We start from the raw sequence: 23495 nt of genomic DNA on the forward strand, positions 1-23495 counted from the left end.
TATATTTTATCTGTACATAGTAGTTTTATATTTACATAGTTGTTTCCCTCATTTGTAATGCGAGCTACCTGAGGGCAGGAACCATGCTTTAGCCTTTCTTGGTACCCCCTGAATTCAGAGCAGTTCCTAGAACTTAAGGACTTAGTAAATGCTTATCGATTGGTTATTTTCAAAAATGCCTTTGGCTGATTTCTTTGTCTTTATATTGTCTAATTTTGTTTCTGTGTCTCTGTCCCTACTCATTCCTGTAGAGCAATCCCTCATAAAAGAGAAATTTGTTAGAAAAATGAAAAGAAAAAGAAGGAATTCATCAAAACCAATTAATGAAGAAAAGTTCCATCCAATGTTTCATACCTTTGGACCTCCAGTGTTTGCATCAACATAGGAAGAGATTCTTATTCATCTCTTTTTGAGACACTCTTGTTCATTATAATTTTGACAGATTATGGGGTACAAGCAGCATTCACTTTTGAATTAGCCCTCTGTTTCTATTCTTTGCCCATATGGCAAAAAAGGCACAGAAGTGGCATCGCTGAGTTAAAGAGATGAACTTTTAAGTACTTTGTCTTAAATAATTCCAAATTGGTGTTTAGGATGGTTGGAAGGAACCTCAGCTGCAGAAACTACACTTGTGTGCCTCTCTTCCCACAGCATGTCCAGCATGGAATGCTACTATACTTTGTCATCTTTGTCAATTGACTAGATAGGAGATGAACACTCAGAAATGTTGATATTTATATTAGTGTTCCCATTAGTGATTTGTAATTTGTTTTTATATGGCAATTTATAGTTTACCTTTCTCCTCATAAAAACAGTTTGATCATGTCCCTTTACCACTAATCAATACTGAAATCCATGTGGATTTTAGACAATTGTGTAAATTCTCATATATGTTGCATCTCAGATTCAATAATTATATTTGATATAAATTTCCCCTCTTCTTATTTTATTTTGATTGAATTTTCCCCTCTAAATATTTTAAATGTAATTCAAACATGATTGAAATTATTTATTTTGTTTTTTATGTTGATCTCTATCTTTTGTTTTGCTAAGAATTCTACCTTTGTCTGTAGAATGGTCCCTTTTTCCTTTATCCTCTAATTTCTTGATTATGTGACCTTTTTATTCATGTTGCAAATGCATTTTGAGTCAATTTTGTGATATAGTTTAAGTCATTAATCTAATTCAAATTTATGCTAATTTCCTTCCATTTTCCTTAGCACTTCTCAACTAGAGATTCTATCCTGAAAGGAGCTCTTCAAACATAAGAGAGTAGCAAAAGACTTGTGAATTTGGGTGTCAATGGTGATCAGCATGAAAGGGCTGACTATTGCATAAAACAAGGAAAGCAGGACCATGAAATGTAGCCCCCAGTGTCTGGTTTCTCTAGCAGAAGCTGTATAAATGATGAAAGGGGAACTGGCTGAGTTAAAGCAGACAAAGGTGATGACCAGCATCAGGATGGCTTTGGTGGCTCTGGTCTCAGGGGAGGCCCTGGGGGAGAGGCAGGTGCTGTGAATGTGCTGGGCTTGCTGGCTGTGTCTGTGCAGGACAAACACCATGTAGCCACTGGAGCAGATCATAAGACCCTCAAACACAGCATCAACAAATGACTCACAAATTAAAATTTTTATAATGCTTGTGGCTGGCAAATCAAAAGAAATCTGCCCAATCCTCCATGTTTCATTACTGCTGTTCCTTGAACTGCTATAAGTCATAGGCACAGCAGTATAAAGAAGACTGAAAGTCCAGCTCAGGAGACAGCAGGAAGGAATACACTGTTGGGCTCTTGTTTTAACCTGTGCCCACTTAAGGCTGGTGGGACTGATGGTGATGGCCTGGAAGACACTGAGGAGACAGGTGCTGCAAAGAGAAAGAACCCGGGTCACTCTTATGAGATAAGTTAAGATTTTACTCATCACGTCATCTGGGAAAGTCCTCCATCCCCAGTTGTTTATTATTGTGGTGATGCCCCTAAAAAGAATCATCAAGACATGGGCAAAGGCCAAATTGCTGATTATTAGGCTTATTAGCCTTTTCCTATGACCAGTGATGACCTTATGGCTGTGTAGATAAAGAAGGGACATGTTCCCCAGCATTCCAAAGACAGCCATGGTCAAGTAGACAATCTCCAGTCCCTCTTTATGAGAGATCATTCCTTGAGCATCTCAGAGAGCTTTGCTCTCAGATCCAGAATGACCTAGGAAGAAAGAGGGGAATGAGATTTTTCCAGAGGGAGTATTTCCCAATAAAATTTCACAATGTACTCATCTTCTATATGATGAGTAGTGAACCTTTCCAGATGAGTAGTACCACTCCAATATTCATGAGACAATTTTTCAACTTATCAACTTACAAATATTTATTAATCATTGGCTATATTTCCTAGTAATACACCAATTTCCAGCTGTCTCTAAGTCATGCCTTTTCCTCTTCGGCTATGACTTTCACTTCTTTTCCACCAGTATCTTCATGTTTCCGATGGTCCTCATTTGGACAATAGAGTAGTGAATATTTTCATAGAAGCACTTGTACACATACTTGCACCCGTACACACCAAGAGCATGGTTTAAAATAGGCAAAACTCAACAGGGAAATTGGTAGGTTTGGAGGAAAGGAGAGGGAGGCAGAAATGCGAGGGCATGTTTGTGAGCAAGTTTTCATAAAAAAATAAACTCCGTCACTAGAAATAGAGGACTTTTAAAAGAAAGTAAAGACTTTATTACTGTGTAGGCTATTTAGAAGTGAAAGGGGGTTATGAAGAAGAAAAAGATTGTGTCATTTATAGATCATTTGTTAGTCACACTGTTCTTTTTCCACCTTCTTCTTTGTAAGTGGAGGGAGGTGGGAGCAAAGAGACTAAGAAATACAAGAGGGGAGAATGAAAAGAAATACAAAATTAACAATCATTACTGTGGAAAATACATGTGATGAACCCACCAAACAAATAGAAGGGGATCATGATATACATTAGGAAGCACACTCCCACAGTAAGTTATTTAAAAGAAACACCTGTAGTACATAAAGATTTGTGTAGAGGTAAAATATAGGTCTGGAGAAAAATCTATGATGCTTCAACCAAATGTAAAAAAGGAATGGTAGCAAATCAACGTTTCAGAAAAGGCTCTGCTAAAATAGCCATGAGAAAGGGAGATAAGCATGGGAAAACTTGCTTAAAGATACTACACAAGAATGAATTTCAAATATGTAACACATTATTTACATACATAGAACATACATTGTACACATGAAATATTATATGTTATACACAGAAATCAGTATATGTAATATACATTAATTATATATGTGTGTAAACATGTACATATATATACATACAAAGACACACCCATCAACGGGTAAACTATTTAAAGAATAAATAAATCAAATTACCGAGAGAAATGCCTAGTAAAATTCAAAACACAAAACTTTTCGTTTCTAAAATATATAAGAAACAGATTCAAATTTGTAAGAATAAGTTCCAATCTTCAGTGGATAAATTGTTGAAAGACACGAACAGGTTTTTCTGAAAGGAAGAAACAAAAGGTATCAGTGTATGCATAAAAATATCCACTTAAGTAGTAAACTACAAATTAAAGCAATGTGGATGCCACTAGTGCTGCTGGCAAAGATTAAAAACAAAGAAAAATGAGAAATGTTAGAAGAGCTGAGGGGAAAAGGCATGCCAAAGCATTATTGGTGGAGCTGTGAACTGGTCTAGCCATTTTGGAAATCCTTTTGGAGCTATGCCCCCTACATAGCTAAATTGCTATGTCCTTTGGCCTAGAAACATACCTAATAAACCTATACAACAAGGCAGCCAAATAAGAGGAAAAGGACCCACATATGTAAAACATTTATAAAATTCCTTCATGTAGTATGAAAGAACCAGAAACTGAGGGGTTACCTACAAATTGTGAAATGAATAACCAAAATTATGGTGTGCGAATATAATGGAATATCATTATGAAAGGGATGGCTTCAGAGAAACGTTGGAGGATTTATATGATGCAAGGGGAATAGAACCAGGAAACTGATACAATAATGACATTGTAACAAAAACTTTGAAAATTAAGAACTCTGATTATTGTAAGGCTGTATTATGATTCTAGAGGACTGATGGAATGTAACAGAGGTGATTAAATCTCAATGGAAAGTTATACATACATTTTTGTTTACGGACAACATGGGAATTTGTTTTACTTTTTTGTGCTTTTTTGTTAAAAATGTTTCATTCATTTTCTTTAATAGGGTGGAAGGAATAGAAAAAAAAGAAATGTCTGTTAATTGAAAATCACACTAAAAATAGTTGTGAATCTCATTATGTTTTTTCAAACTTAGAGAAATCTAACAAAGATAACAGCAAAGAAATTAAGGACATTAATAGAACCGCAGGAAATTTAGACATGAGGGATCTCTGGTGATTATTGAATGAGAATATTAAAAGTACACATATTTGTAAGTTATTCATGGCAACCTTGCAAAAAGTGTATGTGTCCTTGAACACAAATGTTTCATAAACAATAATAGCTAGCATTTATAGAATAATTAATATTAATATATGATATGTAGCACATTAAGCATTGCAAAACACTTTACATAAGGCATCTTATTTACTCATTATAAAACCTCTGGAATGTATGTGCTATTGTTATCCCCATTTTACAGATGAGAAAACTGAGACAGACAGAGGTTAAAGTATTTCACTAGATAGGGAATGTGTGAGGCAGGATTTGAGCTTAAAAAATCTTCCTGACTACAAATCCAGTGCTCTACCCAGCGTACCACCAAGTTGATACATCAAATGTAGAAGCAAAGAACTAGAAAATCATCTTATTTGGATACAATCCCAATACGATTTTGTTCAATGAAGAAACCTTGAACAAAGGATTAAAATTAAATTGAGATGAGATAATTTAATGCTAAAGAATTGGTAAATTAAAGAAGAAATTATAGAAACAGAAAATGTCATCAAAGTAATTTATAACAATGAGGTATCTGAAAACATATGAAGTCCTATTAAGAGATAAAGCTAAGAAATCCTTGAGGAAAAAATTTCTCTCTAAATGTTTTCATAAACAATAGGGAGAAAGAACAAATGAATGAATTGGGCACGCAACTAAAAAAAAAGAAAAATAAGAAATTAACCCCCCACCTAATACTGAAAATTAAAGAAGAAATCACCAAAATTTATAGCAGAATAACCACAATTTATTATTATGTAAAATTGGAAAAAACCTAATAAAATAAGAAATTGCATAGTTTGATTTATAAAAAGAAGAAAACATTTTTTCATGTTAAAACTGAAAAAGGAAAATTTATTGCATTTAAAGATAAAGCAAAGAAAGTTATCTGAAAGTATTTTCCCCAATTATATGCCAAGAAAACCATAAGTGAATGGCTCAAAAAAATATTAATATCAAGGTTCATGGCAAAATATATTATGTAAACAACCTAATATTAGAAAAAGAATTTTACTAACCCCAAACTTAACTTTCTAAGAAAAAATCTGCAGTTATCAGATGGGCTTACCCATAAATTCTATCACCAATCATTAAAAGAACTAATTCTTATATTACATAAATTCTGTATAAAACTAAGAAAAGAACAGACCCTGACAAACTGAGAAACTTCTAAAGTAGCTAAAATAGCAGGAGACAAAGAAGAAAAAGGAAACTACACATCAATATCTCGAATGACATAAATGCAAAAATATTAAAAGAAACTCATCAAATGGTCAACAATTTTTTGAAAAGACTCTCTCTGTACTATAAATGCAAGGTGAGTTCAATTTAAGGTGGGTATCCTTTCAAATGAATGGAAAGAGTACCACAAGGTTAATCATTACCATCATGACTATTAAACAAAATTCTGGAAATCTTAGGACAATCAGAGAAGAAAAAGAAATGAATGGAATAGATATAGTCAAAGAGGAATAAAAATTAGCCCTTTCTCAGATGATATGACTGTTAATATACTAAGAAGAGAAAATGAAAAAAAATAATGGAAACAAAAATTTAGCAGGGATATTTACAGGATATAAAATAAATCCACATAAATCATCAGCATTTTTGTATATTATGAAGATTGGAAGGGAAATTCCATTCAAAGCGCACAAAGTATATATGAAGTACTTAGGCATCTATCTACAAAGAAAAGATTGGAATTAAATAAATGCAATATAAAATACTCTTTACAGAAATAGACCTAAAAGTCTGGGAATTAGTAATCACTCATGATTAGGCTGAAATAATAAAAATATTACCTAAAACAATTTAATTATTTAATGACATGCTAATCAAATTTCCAGAGCATTAATTTATTGAGCTAGTTAAAAATAAGACTATTCATCCGGAGGAACAAAGGGTCAAGAATCTCGGAGAAACTAATGACAAAACTGGGAAAGTTCGGGGCTTTGCAACATCAGACCTCAATATGTATCATAAAGCAGCAATGGACGTAACAATTTGTTACTGCTGAAAAAACAACAGAGGATCCCAACTACTGAATAAAGGACTCAGTATTTGTTAAAAACCACTGGGAAACCTGAAAGTAGTCTGACAGATACTAGGTATAGACTAGCATCTCACTGCCAGTGGGTCTACCTGCCTCAAGTCTCTGTCCTCTCCAATCCATTCTCCATTTAGCCACTGAAGAGATTTTTCCTAAAGCACAGGGCTGATCAAGTCACCCCAGAAACTCTGTAAATGCCAGTGGCTCCCTATCACCTCCAGTATCAAAAGCAAACTGATCTCTTTGCCACTCAAAGCCCTTCAAAACGTTACCTACCTTTGTAGTCTTCTTACACTTTACTCCCCACCAGTACTCTTTGATCCAGGTACCCTGGCTTTCTGACGGTTCCAGGAACAAGGCACTCCATCTTTGGACTTCTTGTCTTATCTCTGGCTGTCCCCCATATTTGAACCTCTCCCTCCTCTGTTCTGACTACTGAATTCTTGACTTCCTTTAAGTCCCAACTGAAATTGTATCTTCTACAAGAAAACGTTCCCAATGCCCCTTAATCCAGTGCTTTCTCTCTTTTCATTATTTAATATTTATCCTGCACAAAGATTGTTTTGTATGCCTCTATTAATTTACATATTGTCTTTCCTATTAGATTGTAAGCTCTCTGAGGATAGGGCCTCTTTTTGCCTCTTTTTGCCTTTCTGACACTTAAAATGCCTGGCACATAGTAGGGGCTTAATAAATGTTTTTTGAATAAAAAAAATGGATCAGAATTAGGTCATTCCCTTTTTGCTTTTTTCACACTGCCTGACGTGTAGTAGATGCTTAATCAATTTCTGTTTTGAATCATGTTGACTTTTTCACAGACTGTTCCTATTACATTCTCATAACCCCTTTCTACTTTTAAAAATAATAGAATTCCTATTCCATTTCCCGTTGTTTGGCCTCTTGTGCTCTCTGTCTTTTTCCACTGTAGAGATTCTAACCCTGTCCTGAAATAAAGGTTGTTCTGTAATTGATATCCCTCTTAACCTCCAATGCTCGTGTAGCCTGTGGGGCAGCGTTTTAACGCTCATCTCTTGAGGCCTAGAAATTTGTTATTTTTAACATTTTTACGCAGTAAATATTGGTTGGGACAATAATGAGTCATTAGTCTGTATTTCTACGAGAGGAAGAGGGCACTATATTTGGGGTCAGGAAGAACTGAATTCAAATCCTGTTTTAGATACCTACTAGCTAAATGATCCTGGGCAAGTCCCCCACCCTCTCTCAGCCTCAGTTTCCTCTTTATAAAATGGGAAAAATAGCACTTACTTCACAGAGCTGTTGTGAGGACAAAATGACATAATATATGTAAAGCCCTTTTTTAACCTTAAAGTACAAAATAAATGTCAGCTTTATTTTTATAATTATTGTCAATATTTGTACCTTGAGCAACACACAGCACAGAGCTCTGCATTAAAAAGAGGCTATATAAACAGATTCATATCTAGCAATCCTCTTCCCCTGTACAGACATCACAAAATACCCTGGGAAGGCTGATCAAAAAGATCCTTCTAGTCACCTTTTTTTTTTTGAATGAGACACATATTATTTTCCCCAGAAAACAAAACCAAAAACTTTTTTTTCCTGTTAATTTATTTATTTTTAGTTTTCAACATTCACTTCCACAAGATTTTGAATTCCAAATTTTCTCCCCTTCTCATCCCTCCCCCAACTCCAAGAAGGTGTGCATTCTGAATACTCTTCCTCCTAATCTGTCCTCCCTTCTATCTCCTCCCCTCCTTCTCTTATCACCTTCCCTTCTATTTTCCTGTAGGACAGGATAGTTTTCTATGCCCCATTGCCTGTATATCTTATTTCCCAGTTGCATGTGAATACAATTTTAAACATTCAATTTTAAAACTTTGGGTTCCAAATTTTCTCCCTTCTTCCCTCCCCACCCACCCTCATTGGGAAGGCAAGCAACTTGATACAGGTTATACATGTGCAGTCAGGGAAAACATTTCCATAGTAGTCATGTTGTGGAAAACTAACTATCTTTTCCTTCATGCTATCCTGCTCCCCATTTATTCTATTCTCTCTTTTGACCGTGTTCCTCCTCAGAAGTGTTTGCTTCTGATTACCCCCTTCCCCAATCTGCCCTCTCCTTTATCATCCCCTCCCTTCTCTCTTATCCCCTTCCCCTCTATTTCCTGTAGGGTAAGATAGATTTCCATACCTGAGTGTGTATGTTATTCCCTCCTTAACCAAATTTGATGAGAATAAGATTCACTCATTCCCTCTCACCTTCCCCCTCTTCCTCTCCACTGTAAAAGCCTTTTCTTGTCTGTTTTATGTGAGATAATTTACCCCATTTTACCTCTCCCTTTCTCCTTCTCCCAGGATAGTTCTCTCTCACCTCTTAATTTTATTCTCCAGATATCACCCCTTCATCTTCAACTCATCCTATGCCTTCCATTCATCTATCTATCTATCTATCTATCTATATCTATCTATCTGTCTGTCTATCTATCTATCTATCTAATCTATCTATCTATCTATCTATCTATCTATCTATCTATCTAATGTCCAACAGTCCTTTCCTACTGACCTTCTAAGTTGTCTTTGGCATTTGTGGGTTGAGAAGTCTGGAAACTGCCGCAGCTTCCTGTGATTCAGTCCCCTGAGGCCTGCTCCAGGTTTGCTGAAGCTTGGTCTTTGACTGCACACCTATGCTGAACTGCTCTCCTCTCCCAGCCCAGCATAATAGACTTTTGCAATCAACCATCCAGGTTGTCTTGGGCTGGAAATTTTTTTCACTCTGTCTTTTTGTGTGTTCTGCTGCTCTAGAATTTGTTTAGAGCCATTTTTACAGATATGTGGAGGAGCTTGGGAGAGAACTCAAGAAAGTCAGTGCTTTTACTCTGCCATCTTGGCTCTGCCCCCCAAAAACCTTTTAATTGTAAAGAAAATGTATAACACCAGAAAATTCTTCTGCCCTTTTTATTACATTAATATTTATTTATGGAATAAAATGAACATTTCCATACCATAGTATAATAAAATATATTATTTCACATGAAACTGTAAATCTACTCTGCACAATTTGCTATTCTTTTCAAATACACAACAAAATTATCATGTAAATTTATTTTCTGTTTTTTTTCTGCTGTCCCCCTGCCCTGCTCTAGAAATGGGTACCTTTAGACACAAATAGGCATATATGTGTGTGTGTGTGTGTATGCATACATGCACATATACATATATACATATAAACACACACACACACACACACACACATATATATACATGTAATTATTCTATACATACTTTTATTTATCAGTTCTTTCTCTGGGTGCAGACAGCATCTTTCTTCATATGGTTATTTATAGTTAATTTGGGTATTTATGATAGTCAAACTAACTTATTCACTCAAAGTCAACTTTTAAAGAAAAATCAAGTTGACCCAACTTAGGGTGAAGCTCTGGGAGATGCCTTGGATGTGAAGACACAAAGGCTCATGCTGAGTGACACTCTGTGGTACCAATCCTCATTATGTGCAGAGCCTAGGGAAACAATGCAACTATTTCAGGGGGAAGGATGGGGCCTAGTTAGGAGTTCTTGTTGGGGAAGGACATAACTCAGCTAGTAGTTTCCTGTTGTAAGTAGTTATAAATTTCACATTTAAGTAGTTATTATTACAACCTGGTTTAAAGTGGTAATATAGTCTTTTGGATTGAGGACTCCCTTAGGTTTAGATCACTCTAGATTCAAGCCCTGCTTGTGGTGTGGGACTCTGGGTGAGGCAGTGACTCTCTCAGCAAATGCCAAGATTCTGGAGAATGACTGACCTGACTTAGGAGAGGCTATTGCTACACTATTCCCTGGCTAGGAAAATACTAAGATCATTTGGATGAATAGGTTTGTGCCCCTAGAAACTCCCATCTCTCAACACAGAGACTTGGATAGGTGTGCTGAGTTGCATATACTCAATCTGTGTATTATTGTCCAAGGAACCAGAGGGAAAAACAAAATAAAACAGAACAAACCCCCAAATCCTAGTCCTTACTCTATTGGAGGAGTGATCTCTCCTTGGGATCTAAAGTCAATTTCTTTTTTTACACTGAGGAAATTGAGGCCCAGAGTGTAAAAGTGGCTTGTTCACTATTCAAAGACAAACCTTTGATCCCTGATTCTCTTACCTCAAATGAAATGCTTTTCCCGTTAGACCAGGATGCTTGGATAGCTGTTGTCTGGACAGACAGAGAGTCAGACAGACAAAAAGAGAGGATGTTTTGTCTTCTTCATAATGAGAAATTTGTAGAATATCAGATGAAACAGAGTATTTTTCTCTGTCTGTCATAAAATGTCTGGGAACCAGCAAGGGTCATGGAAAGGGACAGAAAGGAAAACAAGAGATATGGAGGAGGAATTTATAAAGCCTCAAAGACTCCAAATCCACAGCAAACTGGCAGTGTATGAAGGTCACACTGGCATGGAGCAGATGCTGGAAAGGAAGGTGGCTCCCTCCTTGTAAGGCATGAGCTCTCCATACCTTGTCTTCATCTACCAAAATATGTAGCATATGCTACAAGCACCCACAAGCCTGGTCTCAACAGCTGGAAGGGATTCTCTGCCAATTCCTCTCTGTGAGATTAAGTCCTCCCAGCATCATCCACTAGGCTGTTTTCTGCTGCCAGGGCATGGGATAGAAATGCAGAAATCTGTGCATATGTGTGTGGGGACCATGTCTGGGGCTGGAGTTATAGGGACACAGAGTCTGAGCTCATTTCCCCCATGAACTATTATTATCATGTCATGGGCTGGAGAAAAATCACTTGACAGAACAGGGAATTTGTGGTGTGTCTGAATGAGAAACACATTTTTTCTCTCAGGTGAAAATCCCTGTCAATAATAACAACTGAGAATCTCCACAGGAACATTTGTGAGTAGCCAAAAAAAGACTTCTCTGCCCATTGAGAGGAAAAGTAGAAGTTTCATTTTTTCATGGTCATGGTAAGAATGTGCTGCCATATGTCTAACAAACAGTTCTCTGGGAAAATGTGATCTGGGGACACTTTTAATTGGAGTTCTTAACATTTTGTGACCCTGTGGATCACACTGTTGATGTGGTTTTCTTGACAAAGACGTGGGAGTGATTTGCCATTTCCTTCTCTAGTGGATTAAGGCAAACAGAGCTTAAGTGCCTTGCCCAGGGTCAAACAATAAGTGTCTTAGGCCAGTTCTGTCTTTCTGACTTCCTGACCCAGTGCTGTACCCATTGACCTAACTAGCTGTCTTCCCTAAGTCTAGACAAGACAACAAAGTGAAAAATCAAACATTGTTTTGTAGAATTTGCCAGTTTCTGAAGTGTAAATGCCTACCTTGGAAGTTTAAAAATAGGTTTTCCTGAGTAGATTTGGTCTGGCTCCAGTAAATCCCTATTAAAGAAGAGTGAGGCTGTAATGCTTGTGACATCATGAATGAAGTATCCTTTGATGTATTCCTGGACTTCTGTTGAGCTCTTCCATAGGAATGGCTGACTGTCATTCTTATAAAGGGCCAATTAGGCTCCTCTATTGTACCACTTTGTGTATCCGAGATTAACTCCCTTCCTATGGCAAAAAGATTGGGTACAATAACTTAAAATTCTCTTATTGAGAGTGTGTTGGGCCTGGATCAATGGTAGTAATCAATTATGACCTGAACATGAGTTTCATATCTTTCATATGTGGGGTGCTGAAGGCCAACATTTCCATCCTTTCATGTATGCCTAGGTACCACTCTCTGGGCCTCGTGTAGCAAGTAAAATGAGGTCAACCAGGATATGGTTCTTTGAGATGACATGATTTTGCCATTCACAACATGGATCGAGCTGTCTTTGTCTCCTCCTTATGGATCTTTTGTATGAGGAACATCTCTCCTATTTTAGTTCGTTTACAGACCAGAGATGATTAATGTGCTTTGAGCCTAAAGAACGATCATGTTTTTTGATTTCAGTCTAAAATCATAGTAATACCTTTTATAATAGGTGTTTGAAAACTGACTGGCATCCTGGGATTTGTATCTTGGATGTCAAACATTACTTCTCATCCCTGAGAGTAATTTATAATATCACAATATTTGAACCAGCATGTATCTTTGAATTGAATATTTGGTGTTAAAGAAACCCCGATACGTAGGTTGAAAAATGGAGGAACAGTTGTGAAGGAGCTGGGACCAAAGGAGCTGGGACCAAAGGAGCTGAGCTGAAGCAAAGAAAAGAAAGATCAAGGTGGGCTCCTTAGGGGCATAGGAAGAAAACCTCAAACTGAATCTATGGATTGTAATGGCCTTCTCAAAGATTTTTGGATGTTTCATAATGTCAGTTCTTTCCCCAACTTTCTCTCCATGTATGTGTCTTTTAACAAGTACTATAATACTTGTTCCATTTACCTGAGTATTTTCTATATTCTAATTTTGTCTCACATATAAAAAAAGCCCAGGATTAACTGTTAGTTTATAACATGTAATTTAGTACAGGGAGCCAAATCTTTTTCTGAATGTTAGGAATTAGAAGCTTTAAGTTGTTATGATTGTATTAATAACTTTTGACCTGATGTAATTGCCATAAACGAGCAGAGGAAGGGACCACATGGACCTGAGAGCCATTCCATTGCCTGTACACTAAAAGACAACTAGCTGAATGGGGGAGGGTAGAGACAGGACAGTTTTAGGTGAAAGATTTGGCTCCTCCCCTTACAGAAGAGAGAAAGAAGTAAAGAGGATTGAGGGGTCATACTAGCTAATTAGGCTGGGAAGATGGATTGAGGCCAGGTTGTGTAGGACTTCAGAAGCTAAACAGAAGACTTGATATTGTGATCTAGAGGCAATAGGAAGCAACTGGCTTTGATACAGTGCAGGAGTCCTATGGTCATATCTGCAGTTAGGGAAAATTACTTTAGCAGCTCTGTGTAGGAAGGACTGGAGGGATGAGAGATTAGGTAGAGAGAACATTTAGGAGGCTGTAGCATAGGGCTAGCCAAGAGGTGATGAGTGCCTAAATGAATCTGGTCATGAGTCCAAGTCAGATTTTGAGTCAGATGTAAAAGTTTTTATGGAGGTCATTCGGTGACATTTGGCAACTGATTGGATATGTTGGTAAGGCAGTTGAGAATAATGTTGTTATAAACCCTGGAGACTGAAAAGGTGGTGGTAAACCTGAAAAGAGTTTGTGGGAAAGATAATGATTTCAGTTTCAGACACATTGAGGTGGAGATGTCTCCAGGACACACAGTCTGAAATGTTTAGTGGATAGTTTTTGATTCAGGACCAGAATATTCCTGAGAAATACTTTTCTATATTTATTTAGTGCTGAATAATTTGATGCGTCTGGCTTCCTAATGTGATTTGAATTCTAAAAGTACTATTTACATGCCATTCAAAGTTTTGGTCAACATTTCTCTTGAGATTCTGGAACTTGTGTTCCTTCACTGGGTTTTAACATGTTTTTTAATCTAGTTCTATATAGTACTCTGCTTGGTGATTTGATAAGCATGGCACTAAATCTGTAAATTAATTTAAGTGGTATCATAGTTTTTATTATATTTTCGTGGTCTAATTTAGAGCATTGAATGTCTTTCCAATAATTTATCTTTCTTCATTTATTTAAGTCTTTGGTTAAAATTGATTGAAAAAGATATCAGTTGAAATGTATATGTAAACAGTTTTTATATTTATATTTCCAGTATATCCCTCACTTTCCCCACTTTTGGAAAGTTATCACTTGTAACAAAGAATAAAAATGAGAAAAAGTGAGCAAAACTATACAACATGTACAATAAAATCTAACGTGCTCTTTGTATCAAGAGTATGTTCTGCACCTCTGCAAAGAAGCAGAGGGAAATGTCTTCTCAAATATCTGCTTGATGAACAGTTTTGTTTATTATTATTTCATGGAATTTATTTTCAATTGTTTAGATGCCATTCTTTTTATTTGCAGGTCTGTGGTCATTTTGCTCTCTTGGTTCTGCTTATTTTACTTTGCATCATTTCATCTATGCTTTCCTATTTTCCTGTCTATTCATTATATTCATAATTTCTTACATTTTAATAATATTCCATAACATTCAAATATTCCATTGATATTTACTTAATGTATATTCTGTTCTATTTTTATTTCATTGCATTCATATGCTATCCTTCTTTAGGCCTTCTCAAGTTGATGAGCATCGACTTGGTTCCCAGTTCTTCGCTTCTCCTTGAAGTGCTGATATAAACATTGGGATGTATCTGACGCTTCTTTTGGCCATTGGTCTCACTGGCGTACGTGACCGAGAGTGGGATATCTCTCTGTGTTGTTGGTTAGCCGTTCATGGTTGTCTGACTCTTCATGACCCTATGTGGGGGTTTTATTAGCAAAGATACTGGGATGGTTTGCCATTTTATTCTCCAGCTCATTTTACAGATGAGGAAACTGAGGCAAACAGGGTTCAATAATTTGCCCAGGGTCCCATAGCTATGTAGTGTCAGAGGCCAGAATTGAACTTAGGGGAAGATGAGTCTTCCTGACTTGAAGCCCAGTATTCTATCCACTATGCTACTTAGCTTCCCTCTCTGTGTAAACATTTGTAATCATTTCAGGTACTTGCTTCTCATAATTCCAAATTGTGTTCCAGAATGGTTATGCCATTTAACAACGACACCAACAATATGTTAGTGTGTGCACTTTTTGACAACTCCTCAAACATTGAAGAGTTCTATGTTTGGTCATTGCTGTCAATTTTTTGAATTGGGAATAAAATCTTAAAGTTGTTTTCATTTTAAAATTTCTCTTATTAATGATTTGTCACATTTTTATATTTAATAATTTGTCTAGTTGGAAAAATAGGTGAGAATAGAGTTCTACCAAGTTCTTTTTACTGCACAAATGTGGTGCTAATAACTAAACCAGGAAGAACAAAAACAAATAGAAAACTATAGACTAATTTCCCTAAGAAATGTTGATGTAAAAATTTAAAATAAAATACTAGCAAAGAGATTATAGCAATATATCACAAAGATCATATCCTATGACCAGGTGGGATTTATACCAAGAATACAGGACTGGTTCAGTATTAGGAAGACTATCGGAATAACTGAGCATATCAGCAGTAAAACCAACAGAAATCATGTGATTATCTCAACAGAAGCAGAAAAAAAAACTTTTGACAAAATACCATACATATTCTTGTTAAAAAACACTAGAGAACATAGGAATAAATTGAGCTTATCTTAAAATGTTAAGTAATATTTATCTTCTTTGACTAATTTTTTAGTCAACTCTAAAGTTCTCTAAGTATATCATTACATCATCTGAAAAGAGTGATAGTTTTGTTTTCTCATTGCTTATTTTTATTCCTTCAATTTCTTTTTCTTGTCTTATTGCTAAGAAATATTACAGAGGTGGAATCAACAAGACTTGGCAACTGATTTGTATATAGAGGTGAATGTGAATGAAGAAATGAGGATGGTTCTGAGCTTTGAAACTTTAGGTGACTGGTGGTACCTCTGTGAGAATTCTGGAAGAAAGAAAAACATATAGGTTTTATAGGCAAAGTGAGCTTTTTTTGGGTGGGATATATTAAGGATACTTCTACAGTGAAGAGATTTCTATGCTAATATAGGGAAAATCCCATGGAGTGGAATCTTCTATGCAGCTTGGAGAGGAAAGAAGTGGATGGACTAATCCACTTTTGTGGCCATTTTTTACCATTCTCCCCCAAAATTTTCATCAAAAAGAGAATTCTTACTGGCAGAAACTTTTTAAACCTAAAAAAAATCCAAAGACCTAGCTATTTGGTTGTCAATGCCAATCAACATAAAGGGGCTGACTATTGGATAAAACAGGGATAGAAGAACAGTGAAACGTAGCCCCCAGTGCCTACTAGCATTAGATGAAGCCATATATATGACAAAAGGGGAACTGGCTGAGTGAAAGCAAACACAGCTGCCCACCAGCATCAGGATGGCTTTGGTGGCTCTGGCCTCATGGGAGGCTCGGGCTGTGAATATGTTGGACTAGCTCTTTGTGTTTATAGAGGACTGACACCATATAACCTCAGGAGCAGATCATGAGACCCATTAACAGAGCGTCAACAACCGATTTCCATATTACATTTTTTATGGTATTTTTGTCATGCCAGTTGAAAGATCTATGCCAAATCCTCCATCTTTCATTACTGCTGTTCCTTGGATCACTTATATTCATAGCCACTGTGACATCTATCAGAATATTGAAAATCCAGCAATACAAAGAGCAGGAAACAACATATTTTGTAGCCCTAATTTTGATCTCTGCCCACATCTGATTGTTTGGACTAATGGTGACAGCCTGGAAGACAATCAGGAGGCTGGTACTGCAGAGGCAAATACCTCAGATCACTAGTAAGTTAAGATTGTACCAATCATGTCATCCAGGAAATATTTCCATGCCCACACATTTATTATTATGGGGATTCCTCTGAAAATAATCACCAGGACGTGAGCTAAGACCAAGTTGATTATTATCAGGTTAATGGGTCTTTTTCTATGAGCAGTGATGAACTTCAGGTTATGTAGTCAAAGAAGGAACATGTTTCCCAGGACTCCAAAGAAAAGCAGGGTCAAGTAGACAATCTCTAGGCCTTCTTTATGAGGACTCATTCCTTGGGTGTCTTGGAGAGCTTTTCCATGAGATCTGAGGTAAGCTGGAGAGAAAGCAATGGGAATTTGAATTTTCTAAATTAAGGATTTCCTTATAAAATTCCGTATCGTACTTACCTTATACATGAGGAATGGGAAACTTCCTTAGAGAAGTAGTACTGTTCCAGTATCTGTGAGGCACATATTCACATTTTCAGGGTAGCTAGGTGGCTCAGTAGATAGAGTGACTGCCCTACAGTCAGGAAAATCTAGTGAAAATCTAGCATCAGACACTTACTAATTATGTGACCCTGAACAAGTTTCTCCATCCTCTTTGCCTCAGTTTTCTCATCTGTAAAATGGGTTAGAGAAGGAAATGGCAAACCACTCCAGGATCTTTGCCAAGAAAATCCCAAAAGGGGCCACAAAGTTTCAGACACAAGTAATTGACTAAGCAACAGGAAATCCAACTTACGAACTCACAAATATGTATTAACGTTTATTATTTATTAATAAAACAATTTACTGCGTGTTCTAGTAAGGCACTACTTTTTAGCTTTCTCTAAGCCATGCTTCTGCTTTCGGGCCACGATCATCATCTCCCACCAGCGCCTTGGCCTCGCCCTGGGCTCATCAACTTGGATAGATGAGTTTTTGCCTTAGCTTTCCAGGGCCCATGCCCTTTCCCTTCCATTGCTTCACCAGGCCGCTGCCCCTGTGCCTGTCCCCCTTTCAGTAATCCTTCATGTGTTTTGTTCCTCCATTAGAACGCAAGCTCCTTGAATGTAGGAAGTTTTCTTTTATTCTTATCCTTAGTGCTTAGCTGAGTTCCTGGATCATAGAATATGTTTCGTGTAACTATCACTTAGTGGGAATTCATCAAAGCCCGCTGGTATAATTGGGTCATACTTACCGTTTAATTAATCTTGACCTGAAAAGGTATTAGATTTCTCATTTTTTTCTTTATTTTTTAAAAAAATATTTATTTTTAGTTTTCAACATTTACTTCCACAATATTGTAAGTTCCAAATTTTCACCCCATCTCACCCCTCCCCCATCCAAGATGGCATGCATTCTGAACATCCCTTTCCCTAGTCTGCCCTCCCTTCTATCTATCCCCTCCTTCTCTTATCCCCTTCCCCTTCTATTTTCCTGTAGAGCAGGTCTTGTTTTTAATATTTAATAAATCGTTCTGGCCTGGTACCCCCTTTCAGAAAAATAAACAGAGTGGCCAACTTCATGATCTCTTTTCTTCTCCCCCAAAGAGGGTTGGAATGATTATAGAAACCTCTGCATAAGGGCTCCCTCTCACCACTCATCTATAGATTAACAGAAGCTAAGCCATGTGGAAATAGACATCTCACCTGGGTAACAGATCCCTTACATGAAATAGTTGCTTATGAGACTGAGAGCATAAAAAGTAGAGGACAATGTATAGATCTGGCATCTCACAATCTTTACTTTTATCTGAATGGGGACAAAGAAAATTGGATATTTTGACATACAAAGAACATAATTTAGAAATCCATTCAGCACTAGGAAAATTGATGAAGAAGAGGAGGAAAGGAGAGGGAGATATGAAAAAGAGGTCAGCTTAATCCAATGAATGTACTAAAAAATCAACTAAACTCATCATTTTAAGGAAGGTGACTCTTACAAAGCTTAAGAAGAAAAAAAATGAAAGAGCAAAAAGAATCTGTGATTATGTGAAGCAGGGGAGATGAAGGGTAATGATGTGGAAAAAGATTCTGTCATTCATACATCACATGTTAGTCAAATTACTCTTTTGTCACTTTCATCTTTGCAAAAGGGAAAAAGGGCAAGTGAACTAAGAAGTGGAAGAGGCCGGGTGAAGGCAAAGACGAAATTAACCATCATCACTGTGCAAGTAAATGGGATGAATTCCTTTACAAATCAGAAGACAGTGGAATGCATTATCATGTTAATAACATTTTATTTATAAAATAATTGACTTATAAATAATGACTTATAAATAAGTGCTCCTGTCTATGGACAAAACAAGGATCGTCAGGATAATGGAAGGAAACTAGGCTATAGAATCTGTCAGTGAGGGGTTAGAGTTAGGGGTGGGGGAAGAAGCAGACCATCTGCTAACTTCTTTTAAGTCATTATTTTCGCTAAGTAGCTATTGCTAGGCAGTGTGGTAGGCTCTGTCCTCCAAGTCAGAAAGACTTAGGTTGAAGTCTTTTTTCCGACACCAAACAGATTGTGTTTCTCTGGATATGTCAATTAATGTCTCAGAGTTCCAGGCAAATCTTTAAGATTATGAATTGCAGAAGAGTTTGCTGATCTGTATTGCTGGAGGCAGTTACTTTACTAGGATACCTCCCTTTGGATAAAATCACCGGGTTATGGCAATAAATGCTTTTATTTTAAATTTTCTTCAGCAGCATGATTGCTATCAGCACTTTTAAATATTAGCATCTTGTGGGAGGCCCCAATCTCCCTGCATCGGAGTTGTACAGAATTGTACTTTACACAACATGATGAAATAGTTTTTGGGACCGTGTTTGCTTTTTAAGGAGCTTAGAGTTAGAAAACTACTTAGGAACATAATACAACCATATTTTCAAGTGAAGATGCAAGAATATCTCACCAGAGTCACTCAGCTAGGTTCAGTCCAAGCCTATTTCAATTCAGGCTCCCATAGCACCTGGATATGGAAGACTGAATAGATCTTGGGCAAATACTGATGATAATAACCCTAATTCCATTTCTAATCCAAATGTTATTTATAGAACACTTAGCACAGTTCCTAGAATATAGCTGGAACTTAATAAATGCTTATTTTCTCTCCCTATTCCTCACTTCCCCTCATAGCCTACCCTGACTTGTGCAGCGACAACTGATTGGGTGGGCTGGACAGCTTAGGATGTCTCAGAGGTGAGACCTAGACTTAATACCTGCCATAGAGTAACTGTGTAGTAATAGTCTATTGATTGAATGATTGATTCACAGAGAACTGTGATGTGCCATATTCAAGTTAGGTGGTGGGAAGCAGAGAAACTAAAGTCTCTGGGCTCTTGCCCCCCCCCCCACTAATCTCTAAATATTGGCAAACAATCACAAGACCCTCTCTAGCTGTGTGACCCTGGGAAAGTCACTTAACCGCAGTTGTCTCACCAAAAATAATAGTAAAAAAAAAGAAATATAGTTATGTTTATGTGGTTCCTGGATGTGTTTTGGTAGGTATACAATCAGGTATTTTATACTGTCTACTGTTTTTTTTTTTTAAGTGGGATATCTCTCACTATTTCTTCCAGCAAGGTTTTGTTGGTGATAATATAAAACTGCTAATGATTTTATTTCATATTCTTCTACTTTGCTAAAATTAATTGTTTCCACTAATTTTTTAGTTGAATCTTTAGCATTTTCCAAATATATCATCATAGTATCCACAAAAGAGATAGTTTTATTACCACATTGCCTGTTCTGTTTCCTTCATTTTCTTTTTCTTCTATTATTGCTTTTGCTAGCATTTCTAATACAATATTGAATAATATCAGCAACAATGTCATCCTTGTTTCCCTCCTGATCTTATTGAGAAGACTTTTTGCTTATCCCCATTACAAATAATGCTTCCCAACGGTTTTAAGTAGATGCTACTAATCATTGTAAGGAAAAATCCATTTCTATCTATGCATTCAAGTGTTTTTTTTCCCCCATTATTTTATACTCAGAATTTATTTGGGGATTTTGTTTGTGTTTTAACATGCATAATGTTACTCATTCAGAGTCAGTTGTGTCCAAACATTAGCCATTCAGAGCCCAGTGTAGTTCTGAATAAGATGAACACAGTCGAACATCTTATTCAATAGTTGAAGTGTTTTTGTTAATAGTAACGAGTGTTGTATTTTATCGAAAGCTTTTTCTGCAACTATTGATATAATTGTACAATTTAGTTGCTTTTCTTATCAATATAATCAATTATGTTAATAATATTCTTTGTGTCAAACCACACCTACTTTCTTGGTATAAATCCCACTGGGTCAAAATGTATAATCTCTATAATGCTGTTGTAGTGCCTTAGGTGTTTTTGCATCCACATTCATTAATGAAATTGGTCTACACATTTCTTTCTCTGTTGTTGTTCTGTTTGCTGTAGTTATCAGTATCATGTTTCTTTCATGAAAGGAGCTTGTTAGGACTCTTTGTCTGTTATTCAAATAATTTATTTGATATTGAAATTAGTTGATCTTTAAATGTTTAGTAGAATTTACTTGTATGTCTTTCTGATCTCGACACTTTTTTTTTAAAGGAAGCTCATTTATGGCCTGTTCAATTTCTTTTTCTAAAATAGGTTTTAGATATGCTATTTTATCTTTTATTAATCTGGGCTGTTTATATTTTTATAAACATTCTTCCATGTCACTGAAGTTGTTAAATTTGTTTGAATATAAGTGGGCAAAATAACTCCTTATGATTGCTTTGATATTATCTTTATTAGCATATTCACCCTCTTCATTTGTAATACTAGTGATTTGGTTTCCTTCTCTCTTTTGAAAAAACATGTTAGCCAATAGTTTGTTTATATTTTTTCATAAAACTAACACCTGATTTTATTTATTAATTCATTGGTTTTCTTACTCTCAATTTTATTAATTTCACCTTTAATTTTTAAGATTTTTAATGTGGTGTTTAATTGGGGATTTTTCATTTCTTCTTTTTCTAGTTTTTTTAGTTGCATACCCAATTTATTGGTCTGCCCTTTTTGTATTTTATTGATATAAGCATTTAGAGATACAAAATTTCCTCTAATTATTACTTTTGTTGTATCTTGTAGGTTTTGATATGTTGTCTCATTTTTGTCTTTCTCTTTAATAAAGTTATTGATTGTCTCTATGATTTTTTTTTAACCTACTAACTCTTTAGGTTGTTTAGTCTCCAACTAGTTTTTAACCTGTGTTTCCATGGTCCCTTATTGAATATATTTTTATTGCATTATGATTTGAAAAGTATGCATTTAAAATTTCTACTTTTTTTCATTTGGTTGTGAGGTTTTTCTGCCCTAGTACATGGTCAATTTTTGTATAGTTACCATGTACAGCTGAGAAAAAGGCATATTCCTTTCTATTCCCATACAATTCTCTCCCAATATGTATCATATCTAGCTTATGTAAGATTCTATTAAACTCAGTTATTTCTTTTTCATTTATGTATTGATTTGATTTATCTAATTCTTAGAGGGGGAAGGTTAAAGTTCCCCACTATTATAATATTACTATCTATTTGCATCTGTAATTCATTGAACTTTTCATTTATGAATCTAGATGCCATACCCTTTGGTGCACATAGGTTTAGTATTGATATTGCTTCATTGTCTATGGTACTTTTTATCATAGTGTAATTTCCCTGCTTACTCATTTCATGAAAACTATTTTGGCTTTAATTCTATCTGGGATTATGATTGCTACCCCTGCTTTTTTTTTTTTTTACCTCAGCTGATGCATAATAAATTCTATTACAACTCTTTATTTTAACTCTGTGTGTATTTCTCATTTTTAAATGTTTTTTTTGTAAACAATATATTGTCAGATTCTGATTTTAATCCATTCTACCATCTGTTTTTGTTTTATGGGTAATTCCATCCCATTCACCTTACTAATTATGTATTTCCCTCCATCCTATTTTTCTCCACTATTATTCTTCTCACCCTCTCTTTTTACCCCATCACCCTTCACACATCTGATTTATTTCTAACCACTATCATAATTCTCATCCTTCTAATTATCCCTCCCTTAGTTTCTTCTACCCCTTCACCTTCTTGATCTATTTTTTCTTTTTTTTATCAATTTATTTCAATTTATCAACAATCACTTCCATAAGCTTTTGAGTTTTAAATTTTTCTCCCCCTTCCTCCCCACTACCCTCCCTAAGACAACACATAATCTGATATAGGCTGTACATATACATACCTATTAAACATAGTTTCACATTAGTGATATTGTAAGGAAGAATTAGAACCAATAGGAGTAGCCACAAGAAAGAGAAAACAAAACAAAACAGAAGAAAAAAAATAACAAATAGTAACCTTCAATCTGCATTCAAACTCCATAGTTCTTTCTTTGGATGGGGGTAGCATTTTCCATCATGAGACCTTTGGAGATTTCTTAGATCCTTGCATTCCCAAGAAGGGCTAAGTCTGTCACCGTTAGTAATTACACCACATGGCTGTTACTGTGTACAGTGTTCTCTGGTTCTCTTCCTTTCACTCAGCATCAGTCCATGCAAGTCTTTCTAGAATTTTCTGAAATCTTCCTGCTCATCATTTCTTACAGCACAATAGTATTCCATTATATTCACATATCACAACTTGTTCAGCTATTCCACAATTGATGGGCGTCTTCTCAATTTCCAATTCTTTGTCACGAGAAAAAGAGCTGCTTCTA

The 23495-nt window shown here is 36.0% G+C and overlaps 1 protein-coding gene and 1 pseudogene across 1 annotated transcript; both read right to left on the minus strand.

The window, feature by feature from the left end:
• Positions 1-1226: 1226 nt before the first annotated feature.
• LOC110223987 (vomeronasal type-1 receptor 1-like) lies at positions 1227-2156 on the minus strand. The gene has a single exon (XM_021009774.1). It carries the CDS (start codon positions 2154-2156, stop codon positions 1227-1229), a length of 930 nt encoding a protein of 309 aa, XP_020865433.1.
• Positions 2157-16233: 14077 nt separating this feature from the next.
• Positions 16234-17106, minus strand: LOC110223973 (vomeronasal type-1 receptor 1-like; annotated as a pseudogene).
• Between the last annotated feature and the right edge of the window lie 6389 nt (positions 17107-23495).

Source organism: Phascolarctos cinereus, unplaced genomic scaffold, assembly GCF_003287225.1.
Source record: "Phascolarctos cinereus isolate Bilbo 61053 unplaced genomic scaffold, phaCin_HiC Scaffold_9;HRSCAF=440, whole genome shotgun sequence".
Lineage (NCBI taxonomy): Eukaryota > Metazoa > Chordata > Mammalia > Diprotodontia > Phascolarctidae > Phascolarctos > Phascolarctos cinereus.

What these genes read in the sequence shown, in the direction of transcription:
- LOC110223987 (XM_021009774.1), bottom strand. Translation starts at nt 2,156, where the DNA reads ATGATCTCTCATAAAGAGGGACTGGAGATTGTCTACTTGACCATGGCT.